The sequence below is a fragment of the Podarcis muralis genome, chromosome 3 (assembly GCF_964188315.1).
Source record: "Podarcis muralis chromosome 3, rPodMur119.hap1.1, whole genome shotgun sequence".
NCBI lineage: Eukaryota > Metazoa > Chordata > Lepidosauria > Squamata > Lacertidae > Podarcis > Podarcis muralis.
Genome location: NC_135657.1, coordinates 23,247,760 through 23,259,763, shown reverse-complemented (window position 1 = coordinate 23,259,763; position 12,004 = coordinate 23,247,760). Strand labels below are relative to the sequence as shown.

The following is a 12,004-nucleotide window of genomic DNA, read 5'->3' as shown; positions in this document are numbered from 1 at the left end:
ATAGTATCCATTTCTCCGCAGGCTTGACGTAGTGGCACCTAACAAGCTCATGCCCTAATTTTTCATACAATGGATGCACAAATGAATGTGTGTTGAAACAGCACTTTGAAATCACTGTCAAGCATTGAGAGGCTTGATGACGCATGCTAGGCTGTTGTGTTTTATTATACAATATTAATTCATCCTGTTACAACTTGATTTTGTTTTAGACCTCAAATCTCCAGTTGGAGATAAAAGATGAACATCATTTCCCTTTCGTTTTTATTATGCTTCCTTGTACACAAAATAGATAACATGTAATATAGTTTCATGAACGTTTCAGTCAGATTCGTATGATTAAAAAACACAGATTACATTACGAGAAGCAAACTTAACGCCAAGATACTGGATTCTGAGAAAGTGAACTGTGTGCTTGTTTTGCATACATGAGTTCAATTTGCATGCTTTGTTATTGTACCAACTTAATGGGCAGCTCCCATCATTGCATTGAGGTTTGTATGCAGAGATGCTCAGTGGACTCTGCCCAGCAGTGGTGATGGTAATAATGTTCATTTATCTATTATTTGCAGGATTTTGAATTTTTAGGAACAAAGTAGTGTGCTGTTAGGGTAGGCATAAAAACCTATATTATATGCAAACCTAGTTTGCTGCCATGTGACTCAACTTTTAGCATGAGACCAGTGAAATAAGTGGTCTAACTTCAGGCTAATGCTCCATGTAGCCTAGTAATGTCTCTGTTATCAATGTTTCCTGCAGATGTCTTTCACATCACCTGCCTTTTTCTGAAATTCCCAATACTTGAGCCTGAGAAGCTTTGTAGTTGAGGTACTTGTGGTACCACTGAGCTGAGATTCCTGGATTGCAGGGGGTTGTACTAGATAACCCTTGTGGTCCCAAATATAATTATTTGATTCTATTATCTTCTGTAGATCTTGGAGGAATCACGGTGCTCTCTTAAGAAATGGATGATGAGCATGATCTCTCAGGCCTGGGGGCAGAAAGAAACTTTTCAAGCCCACAAGTAATGGCATCACCTTTATTTACACACCGGTGTCCCTTCAATTCACTAGGGAGCTTCCCCGAGACTCTTAATAGACGTGTCACGCTGAGGAATGAACTTCAGAGTGATGCTAAAGAACAGTAATCTTCTTAGCAGAATAAGTTGGAAAGCACAGGGAGATAAATAAAAGGAATGTGAACAAATTAAAGGGCTGGGACTAGCGAGGGAAGAAGCTCCCAGTGGAAATAATTACACATACACACAAGAGCTGGATGTAAAACTGTTATACAGTGTAACATGTTGCTGCAGCTTTTTTAAAAGGGTGTAGAAGAAGGATTGTCATTTTGAGGCCTGAGGAATGGAGGTGAATGGAAATGGGACAGTGATGCCACCTCCGAAAACTGCTGCTCACGCCGGCCAGGGTGGAAGGTGTGTGTGTGTGTGTGCGCGCGCCATAATTTTTGCCACTCCAGCTCCAGGCCAGTGCAATGAAGAGACCCATTGCTGATAGCTGGACTGCCGTAGTGCATTCCTAACTAGCCTAGCTGCATCTTCTCCTTGCTTATGTTGGCTTTGAGACCCCTCAACCAGTGCAGCCCAGCAGAGTCCAGTGGAGGGAGACCTCTTCCACTTGTTCTTCCAAATTGCACAGCAATTTCCACCCACTCCCATCCTCAGCTAGGGGAAGAAAAGGTATGTTGGGACCGAGCATTGTGGACAGAGTTTCCAGCGGGGCCCCTTTTCTCTAAAAATCATTGCATGTGTCTTCATCCTACATTGAAACTGAAGGCAAGTGTTATTAGGACCAGGGCTTAGTTAGATTTAAGGAAAGTTTCATAAATCTGAACATGGCTCTAGGGAGTTCTTTCTGCCATGTTTGTTTTCTGTTGCAGGGCTCTAACTGTAATCGCTGGTAGAAATGAACAATGGCATTTCAAAAGAAAATAATGGAGGGAAAACGCATGTGGCTAGATTAGAATTGCCAGAGCAAGCTCGCCATTGTTCTGCTGGAGAAAGTTCATTTTAGTATTCAACGATTAGGGGTTAGAACTTTTAAAATTAGTTATACATTTCCAGGGAAACTACAGTCATGCTGGGCTATTTCATTTCTGACTCAACAATAACTCTCAATGATTTGCCACACCCACATCTTGCATGCTCCAAGTAGTTACAAGAGCAATTCCCTCTCCATAAAAAATAATCCTAATGGAACATAACCCCACTTAGTGAGAGACTGGAAATGGAACAGAATGGAAAAAAGTGCAGGAGTTAGGTAAAAGGAAGAACATGTGAAAGACGTCGTAAGCTTTATAATAAAACGTACTGAGGGTTGGCACCTGCTCATAGTTTTTATGGGTTGAATGCATTTCAGGAGCTCCAGCCATTATAAGCTGAGAATTTAAGAGCAGAGTTTGTGGTTTTTGGTGAAGGTTTTGTGAATTTGAACTAACTTCAGTCAGTCCTGAATTTGGGCTGAAGTGTCAGTCTGGGATTACTTCTAAAAGAATGGGAAGAAAAAGAGCAGAGACTGCAAGCATACAGCTAGCCAGGTATCCCCCGCTCATTTGGGATTAATTTGTCTCACATTCTGTGTGTGCATGCACACACACCCTGGATTGCACATTCCCCATATTTATTTTATTATGTATATTTTATTTCAAAACATGTATAAAATTCTAAGTGCTATACCATAGCTTTAATACAAAAATACAACCTAAAACCAACCAACAGCGTATATTAACAAGGAGTAGCATATCAGACCTAATGGTCAGGGGTCCCTTTACCTTTACCTTTAGCATATCAGAGAAAAACAAAGCAAAAAAATTATTAAGGGATTCAAGCATAGAAAACAGGGTCTTAAGGATCAGAGGGAGCTGGGCAAAAAGGCTTTCCATTTTTACAATATGTCTGAAGCAACTGATGGCTGCTGCTTCATGTACAGCAGAGGGGGAAATAGTCCATTGTATAACAGTTTTTCTCTAATTTGGGTCTCCAGCTGTTGCTGGACTACAAATACCATCATCCCTAGCTACCAGGGATGATGGAAATTATAGTCCAACCACAACTGGAGGCCCAAGTTACAGAAACACTGCTTCAGGGGCAAAAACAGAAAATGCCCATTTTTGGGTCACTGCCCTGTGAAATTCTGTGGTGCCATCCATAGAATTTCCCCAGGTGATCGAAATGGGTTAGGCGATATTTCATGTGACATTGCAGTCCTTGGCAAAAATTAAAAACTCAATATTCATACCAGTTTTATTTGTGTGTCAGTACGTTTTAGTATAAAAACTCACCCATAATAACCATATGAATGCATGCAAGCATTCTTTTTGTAATAGGCGTCCTGAAACTTTTATTTCTCATATTGACTTGCACCATGCCCTATAAAATTACACCTTTGGAAGTTGTGCAGGTTCAGATAAGCCATTATTTCTTCCAGCATATTTTTGGCCTCTGCTATTGTTTTCCATGCTGGATTAATGAAATAGGGAATTTATATCTTGCACTTCGGCTTTTACATTTCTGCTGAGGCAAAGCCAGATGAATTTTTGGTCTTTGTGATGCTATGGCATTAAGTTGTATTTTAAAAGGGTTAGTGGATTTGTGTGGGAAGTGTGTGGAGATAGGATTACATAAAATAAAATATGTGAGCAAAGTTTTAAATGCCTAGTTGGTTTTGAATTCTTCTGTTCACTGAAAGCATAATAAAAGGGGCTGTTCTTGAAAATTAAACTAATAAATCTTGCAATATACACATTCCTTATACAGCAACATCCTCCATTGTTTCATTGCATAGTTATTTGAATTAGAAATGTTCTCAGGTTCAATTTTTGAACCTTTTGAAAGAACTCAGTATTTTGCAATTTTATTCAAGCTCTTCTGCTGTAGTCTGACCTGTTGAGGTGTTGATTCTGCAATCCTATAAAGTATTATCTTCTGTTTAACATACACTTCTAACGGGGGGGGGGGAGAATGAAGGTTCTACAGTACTTTCATACTTATAATTTGGACTGAGCAAAGGGGAAAGGATTGGATTTTGTAACTCTTCTAGGATGGCTTCTGGGATCTTAAAGGGCCAAATGATCTTTGCTCAAGTTTAGAAAGACAGAGGGTTATCCCGTTCCATTGAAGCCATATAGTTGATCTTGAAAGTTCAGACCTGATGAACTTTCACATCTGATCTAATCTGAATACACTCTATTATACATGCAGTACCTAAAATGCTCTGTCAGCACAAAGATTTCTCTTTGCACAATGGAACATTATATCCCTCTCATTCCCCCTGTTCCACCCTAAATCTGTCTGAGGTTCCCCTCAACCCTCAGAAAAAATTAGGGCGATGGAGTTGGGGAAAGGGAAGGAAATCCCATTGTACAAGGGGAGATATTTGCAGGAATGGGCTCCTGTGCAGAGATTATGCATGAGAGGCATAAAAAACAGGCATGCCTTCTTTACTAATCCCTATCCAATGCCGTTCAAACAAATGCAGCCTTTATTTCGGCCTTTCAACCTGAGGTAACTTGGTTTGTGTGGAATTTAGGGCAATGCGAGGCTGGTGCCTTTTTCTAAACAGACAGCAGAATAACCAGGTCAGGAAAGGCTGCAATCCTATGCACACTCACTTGAGAGTAGAATTTGATTGGATTTTCTGCTGAGTCAACATGCACAGTAAGCCAGTGTGGTCCAATGGCTAGAAAGTGTCAGATGAGGAGTCAGGAGACCCCAGTTTCTGATTTTCACTCAGACATGAAGTGGCTTGGGGCAGTCACCATTTCCCAGTCTAGCCTACCTCACACGTTTGTTGTGAGACTAAAACGGCGGGGGTCTGAACCATCCATGCCATATTTAGCTAACCTGGAGGAAAGGTGGGATATAAGTGTATCAAATAAATAAAAGTGACTTGTAAAAATAGCACCATTATGAATTCTTCCTGTTTTGGTTCCATGACAGATCCTCATTAATGAGAGTATGATGAGATTCAAAGACCATTGTTTTTCAATTCAGGTGACAGCTAATTATGGAGCACTGGAGATAATTGCCTGCCTTTTTGCTTTGTTTTCTTTTATTCCACCTGAACCTTTTCTCAGGAGGCTGTGAATCAGCTGATGAGCACTTTTATGAGGTACACTTCTGGTTGATCACCTCAAAACAAATAACGTAGAGCTGGGAAACCTTCAGAAAAGCACAACCGAAATAATCAAGGGATGCAGCAACTCCCCTGTGGCGAAAGATTGCAGACGTTTGGTACTTTTTAGTGTAGAAGTCATGTGTTAAGAGTGTAGAACATTACAAGTGGTGTGGATAAAGTGAACAGGGAGAAGTCCCCCCCCCCCCTCACAGCACTAGAAAACGTGGACTTCCATTGAAGCTGAATGTTGGACGATTCAGGACAGTCAAAAGACAGTACTTCACACAGCCTGGCAACCAATACAGTTGCCACAGCTTTCACTTTCAGTAGATAGCAGTGCACACATACATAGACACACACTTTGGAGGTGGGGGAGGTGTGCTATTGCAATGAGCCCTACCTCTGAGAAGTTGTTGCAGAATTTCCCCTCATTGGGAGAAAAATTCAGTGAAATGGTCCACCATTTTCTCTGTCCGCAAACGGAGGACAACAACTATTCATGTGCCTGGGTTTGGGTAGTTACTCCCTTACTTTAACCCAGGGGTGAGGAATCCTTGAATGTCAACTCTCATCATCCATTGCCATTGGCCATGCTTGCTGGGGCTGATGGGAGTTATAGTTCAGCAACATCTGGCAGGCCAAAGGTTCCCTACCCCTGCTATAGCCAACACACCATGACTGCTCTTATGAGAGAACTGTAGGCAAGTAAAATGGTAACTTACTGCAGAGGAAAATCAGGTCACATTTGTGCAACTGTCTGAGTAAGGGCTTGTGAACAGGCCTGACCCATTCTACAAAGACTCTTGAATGGTGCAGCTTTTCCACATAGGCTGGGCTTGGATTCCAGTGCTGCTGAGCCAGAGGCAGAGAGGAAGGCACCCCTTTGCTGTTGGACTTCAATGGATGTATCTGCTCCTTCACTCCATTGCCCCAGTCTTGCACCCAACAGACTTCCAGTTTTTTGGTACATATGCTGTGCTTTATGCTTGCTACAACATTATACGTTTTATTTTTATTTCCAAATTGTCTTTACAGTTTGTCTTTGTTATGCAGTCATTGTCCTACAAGGTGTTTTTAAGTTTTGTTTTCAAGTGGTACAATGTGACAGGTTTAATTTTAAAAATAGCAACTACTAGAGCCTGATTCTCACATGGATCACGGAAGGGCGTAAGTTTGTAGACTGAGGAGTGGCGCTGTTTCTTTTTCTTTCACTAACCAGTTGGTAAGAGCACTAGACTCTTAATTTCAGGGTCGTGGGTTCGAGCCCCACATTGGGCGAATGATTCCTTCATTGCAGAGTATTGGACTAAAGGACCCTTGTGGACCTTTCCAACTCTACAATTCTGTGAATCTGTGAAAGCCCCAAATGTGAACTCCTGCTCATGAGTAGGTCTGGGTGCTCTGGATGTCCTGACCACACTGAACCCCTGATTGCTGACATGTCTGCTGAGATACCCATGAACCTCTGCTACTGAACTGCAGGATTCTAAATTATGGTCCAGAGCCATGTTCTCTAATCTTGGATGTCCATATGTTCTTGGACTATCCCCCCATCTTCCCCAAAGAGTTTAGCCAATGGTTGCAGATGATGGGAGTTGTAGTCCACCAACACCTGGGGATCTAAGGTCAAAGAACACTGGTCTAGAGCAGAATGGGCAGTTTTGTCTGCTGAGGGACACATTCTCTCAGAGCCAACAATGGGTAGAGCCGCAGGCAAGAGTGTTCTGAATTAACTAATCCTGGAATAAAGATCACCTTACTTCAATTTTCACCATAGCTACCTCAGTCCTATGTACCGGTATGTCTTCTCAAAAACAAGCTCTACTGGGTTTGATGGCCTTATTCTCAGAGAATTTTAAAAGACATAACAAACCAATACAGCTACAGTTCTGGAGAGCAAGTGAAATTAATTCCTTTCTGGTTTAGTGTGCTACAAACACATAGCAGAAGCCTTCCAATTTCCTGTTCGTTCTCCATGTTCTCTCAGTGTCTCTCTCAACAATGGTGTCCTTCTGGATCACCCATCTGGGCCCGGCTCCGGAGGTACATTTATTCAGAGGTTCCAGACCACCTTGCATGGGTGTCTTCAGAAGGTGGTGCTGGGGACACACAATTATGAACCCTAACCAGAGTTCCCTGGAAAAGAGGATTGATTGATTGATAAACCACTCTGAGTATTGTAGCTTTGTGAGGAGGAGAATAAGGGTCTCCTAACAACTCTCAGCACCCTCAACAAATGATAGCTCCCAGCTTTCTTTGAGGGAATCTGTGACATGGTATCATAGTGCTCTAGATGTATAGTGCAGATGCACATAGGAGAGTGAAATCCTTTCAATGGCACCAGTGCTGTCTTCTTCCAGAAAACCTGCCAGCCGTTATTGATCTTCTCATCAACAGAACCCTTGACAAGCTTCGGAAAGCTGTGGCTGTCACTGGTTCTTCATCCTACCCTACTCCGTCTTAAAATAACATTCTGTTTTCGATCCCTAGATGCTGACAGACATTGTGAATTTGTTGGAAATCCTTTGAAGATTAAAAGCACTCGGAAGTCATTATCATGTATCATTGGATACTTGGGTGAGTTCTTGTTTAGCGAAATGAGTCGTAAGTCATAAAATGAGTGTTTAAATGTCCTATCCAGGGCCAGCCCACCCATAAGGCAGACTGAAGCAGCCACCTTGGGTGGTAGAATGCCAAAGCATCGTGCTTCCGTGGGCACCCCCTCCTGCCACAGCCAGAGAAGTGGCAGTAGTTTCCAGGGAGATCTCTTGAGATCTTGTGGCGCTCACCTGAAAACTTATACCTGCCACTGCTTCTCCTCACTTACCCCAGAGCCAGGGGTGTCCTTCCCACCACCACCAGAGAAGCAAGGGGAAGTGGATGTGGGTTCTGAGTTCTGGTGCGATCTTGCAGATTCCTGGCACGATCTTGCTGGAACCTGTAATTTGTAGCTGCACACTCCTGGTAAGGCAACACCTCCATTTCACCTCAGGCAGGCAACAAAATGGGACGGGCTGCCCCATGTCCTATCAAAAGTCCTGGCAAAGGTCTTTCAAACATAATAGGCATGTTTCAGTGTGCAGTTGAGATTAGTTGAATAGCTGTATATTAGGTTTCTGGCGGCATGTTGATAGCAAGGACATAAGGAAGAATTTTTTCATGGAACCTTTCTTCTCAGGGCCAGTTTACAGACATGATAGTTCATTGTGTGTTGTTTGTTACTGAATCATTGGTATTTCAAAAATAAATAACTGGCTGACTGTGGCATAGGGGATGAGGGCTTTAACACCCCCCCCCCCCAATCTTGAATAGAATTGCCCTTTTCTGTATCTGCTATGTGCAATAACAGAAAAACATTCATTTGCCACAGGTGTGGGGAGTGGGATGATGATTATATTTCTTACCTGCCTTCCACCAGCAGGTCTCAGGGCAGGTTCCAACAATTTAAAATTTAATATTAAAAACGGTTTAAAGCAAATGGCCATCACGGGAATAGGGTGGGTGAAGAAAACATATCTCATGTGTCAAAGGCTAGAGAAAAGTGCTTCTTCTTCAGCACACATTTAAGGAAGCTGCCAGATACAACACTGTGATTGGAATAGTGAAAGAGGCAAAGGACTAAACAATGTACCCTGTGCTGTATACACATACACATATACATATACATATACATATATATGTGTTACACACATATAAACACATGCTCTGTTGCTTATCTGGCTTATCTCATCCCAGCTATACCCATCCCCACCCCTCGGTTAAGTTAAGCACACTAGGCCAAATTATGTGACAAATATCACATCCATTTTTTTGCCCCAAATGTGCTTATTTCCTACATGCATACCTGTGTTCAACGTAACAGGTAAGCAAGCCTTGTGCTGTTGAGCAATGAGATGATCAACGCAGAGTTAATTCTACCATCTGTGTGCCGGGCTGATAAAGGGAAATCCTGTAAACATCTATTTAAAGCTGGTGCACATTTTCCAAAATATCTGTGTAGCCTTTTTAGCCTCGGGTGAGAAGAGCTTTGCGCCCGGGACGGGGAAATGGGAGTCAACAGACACTCAAGGAATAGTTTCAGAGAGAAAGCTTTATTCTGCCATCCGGGGTGGCAGAAGGAGCAAGTGTGATAGATTCACAAAACAAGCACGAGTTCACAGCCATTTGCACAGAGCATATATTCCCCTTCAGTTCCCTCCCCTGTCTCCTCCTCCTCAAGAGTCCTGCCCCATGAGTTCCGCTGAGCATGAACAGAAAGCTCCTGTCTTGGGACTCTTTTGGACTCTTGGCGCCCTTCCCAGGAAAGGGGGTGAGAAGCCAAGGGGGTCGAGGAGCCTTGCGGTTCACTGTGTCCAAGATGTGTTGCAACTAGAGTGAGATAAGAGTCAGTTCTCAGGCTTGCTTAGACAGACAGAGCCTATTCATTAGCTTTTTGAAGCCTTCTCGTACTGATAAAAGAATACCATTTTGCCTTTGCAACAGCATCTTGTGAGGAAAACTTTAGCTGTGGATTTTTAGCAGAGAGAAAAGGAATTTTGGACAGTTTTGAGGCCTGGTTGGGGGGGGGTGACTTCTGGCCTAGGTGGGGTCACCTGTCCTCACCTCCTTCATTTGCATGCTGGGAAGCAATATGCTTTTAAAAAAAGCTTTTAAACAAGCAACTGCTGGAAGAGCAGCAACCCCAGGTTGTCAATGGTGTGCCATTTCAACTAGATTTTACACAGCTTAAATCACTTTTCTCTTCTGCTCTCTTCACAGCAACAGTTAAGGTCAAGTAACTGAAGGAGCATTTTCCTGTTCTTTTTTATGTGGGGTAGTGTGATAACATCTCTAAGGTTTTAGATCCTGAAGTAGGAAATTCGGAAGCATACCGTTGAGATGATGATGATTTGAAATAATTTCAGCAATATATTTTTTGTCGTCCCCCCCCCCCCGCCAAATCACAGAGATTCATCCTGCCATGAAGCCTAATATCATCAAGTCAACACCAAGCCTTCAGAGTTCAATGGCAAAGAGGTTGCTCGCTCCCCCTGGCCACTCATCGTTAAGTATTTTGGGGAAGAGAAACTACAGCCACCATCACAACGGCCTGGATGGTATGTGTAAATAAACTGACATTTGAAATAACTATTCTTTTTTGCAATGTGTTTATAATCTAAAGGCAGCATCTTTGCTTCTTTCAATCTGGGCATTGGTATCTTCTACAACAGGCTCCCTCAACCTCGGCCCTCCAGATGTTTTGAGACTACAATTCCCATCATCCCTGACCACTGGTCCTGCTAGCTAGGGATCATGGGAGTTGTAGGCCAAAAACATCTGGAGGGCCATGGTTGAGGAAGCCTGTTCTACAATAATAGTCAGCTTAGTCCCTCTTTGATGATAGGATTGGAGTTAACATAGGACCATTGGAAAACAAAGCCCAGTTGCTAGGTTGCAGATGAGGCCAGTGGTTCTAGGGGAGAAGAAAGCAGGCAGCCATGGGCCCTGATGTGCAGGTAGGCCTTGGCAGTTGCTATGGCAACAGAGCCTTGGGACCAGGATACAAGGCAGCCTGGCAGTGAGGTGTTTAGGGAGGGGCAGCTGGTCTGGTGGGGAAGACATTTGTGAAGGAATTCCCTGCAGCCGCCACTCGCCGCATTCAATCTTCCTGTTCTTTGTCAGGTGGAGGAGAGGAGATGCTATCGTGCTGGAAGCCATGGATAAAATGTGGCCAACACTTTTTAATTAATTACTAGAATGTGCCCGGGAGAGATGGGTTGTGTCGCTGTCCCTTTTCTCCTGTCCATCATCCTATTTCAGGGAAGACCAGTGGCTGTACTTGCTGGAAAAATCAATTTAGCAGCAACTGTCAGTGGAAAAGCATTTGGCTGCTGAGTGGCTGAGCTACTAATCAGGCAGCATCCAGTTCAAATATTAGTGACATTGTCTTGGCTCCAGATCCCTATACACAATATGCCAAGGGAAGGAGGGTAGTAATAATTACTGACTTTACAGGGATGGCAACAAGGTAATGTGTGTGATGTATTTTCAGCATTCTATGTAGGTGGTCAATAATCCTGAATATTAACCATGTTAGCATTGGAAATGGCAAGCCAGTTTGTGTGCACGCAAAATGCACCGTGCTTGAATTTATTTATTTTTTGGCTTGAATTAATGCAAAGTATCCCAAGGGAAAGAGCCATTAGGCAATTTTTGCTTCTGCGTTACACTGCTGTGAGATAAGTGGGCTTTTTAAAAATTTTGTTAGCTTTGCTTAATTTTGGGTTGTGAAGCCTAGACGTAAGCAATGGATTACCACTTTCCAAGCAGTGTATTTGATTTGGTAATCTGCTACAGAGATATGCTTTTTATATTGATCCTCTGTGAACTCGCTATTTAATCTAGTAATAGTTTAAAACTGTTTTGGGAAGATCAGTACATGATTTTCATTCATAGCTCTATTTTGATTTCACTTGTTAACTTGTGCTGAATATGTGCACAATATGTTTGTTTTGTCAGCCGAGGGGTAATGTGTCGAAACTGGCTAGAGTGTAAAATCTCTCTCAAGGGATTGTTCAGATTTTGCAGCCCTAAACTGATACAACCCCACTTCCCATTAATCTGTGGTGTTTGCATGACTGATCACATAAAAAATGCATCATATTCCACCCCTCTTTCAAAACCCTGGATTAGGTTTCTGGTTGAAAAGATTACTGAAGCATTGCCATTTTGAGCACTCAAAGCACTGTATAAATGACAACGCTTACAATGACAATATTTGTAATCGAACCACCTATATAAGGCCCAAAGTGGGTATTAGGAGACATTTGTTTGGTTCACATTAACCAGATGTTCACTTCCTGAACCAATACCAAAGCTGAAACAGCTAACATTTG

At 42.6% G+C, this 12,004-nt stretch overlaps 1 protein-coding gene across 1 annotated transcript in view; it reads left to right on the top strand.

Annotated features, from left to right (window-relative positions):
* MTA3 (metastasis associated 1 family member 3) overlaps positions 1-12,004 on the top strand; it is a 118,262-nt gene that overhangs the window by 70,028 nt on the left and 36,230 nt on the right. The window contains exons 15-16 of the mRNA XM_028724794.2: positions 7,620-7,706; positions 10,076-10,225. Of these exons, the coding sequence (XP_028580627.2) occupies positions 7,620-7,706; positions 10,076-10,225 (237 nt within the window). The remainder of the gene's footprint in view (positions 1-7,619; positions 7,707-10,075; positions 10,226-12,004) is intronic.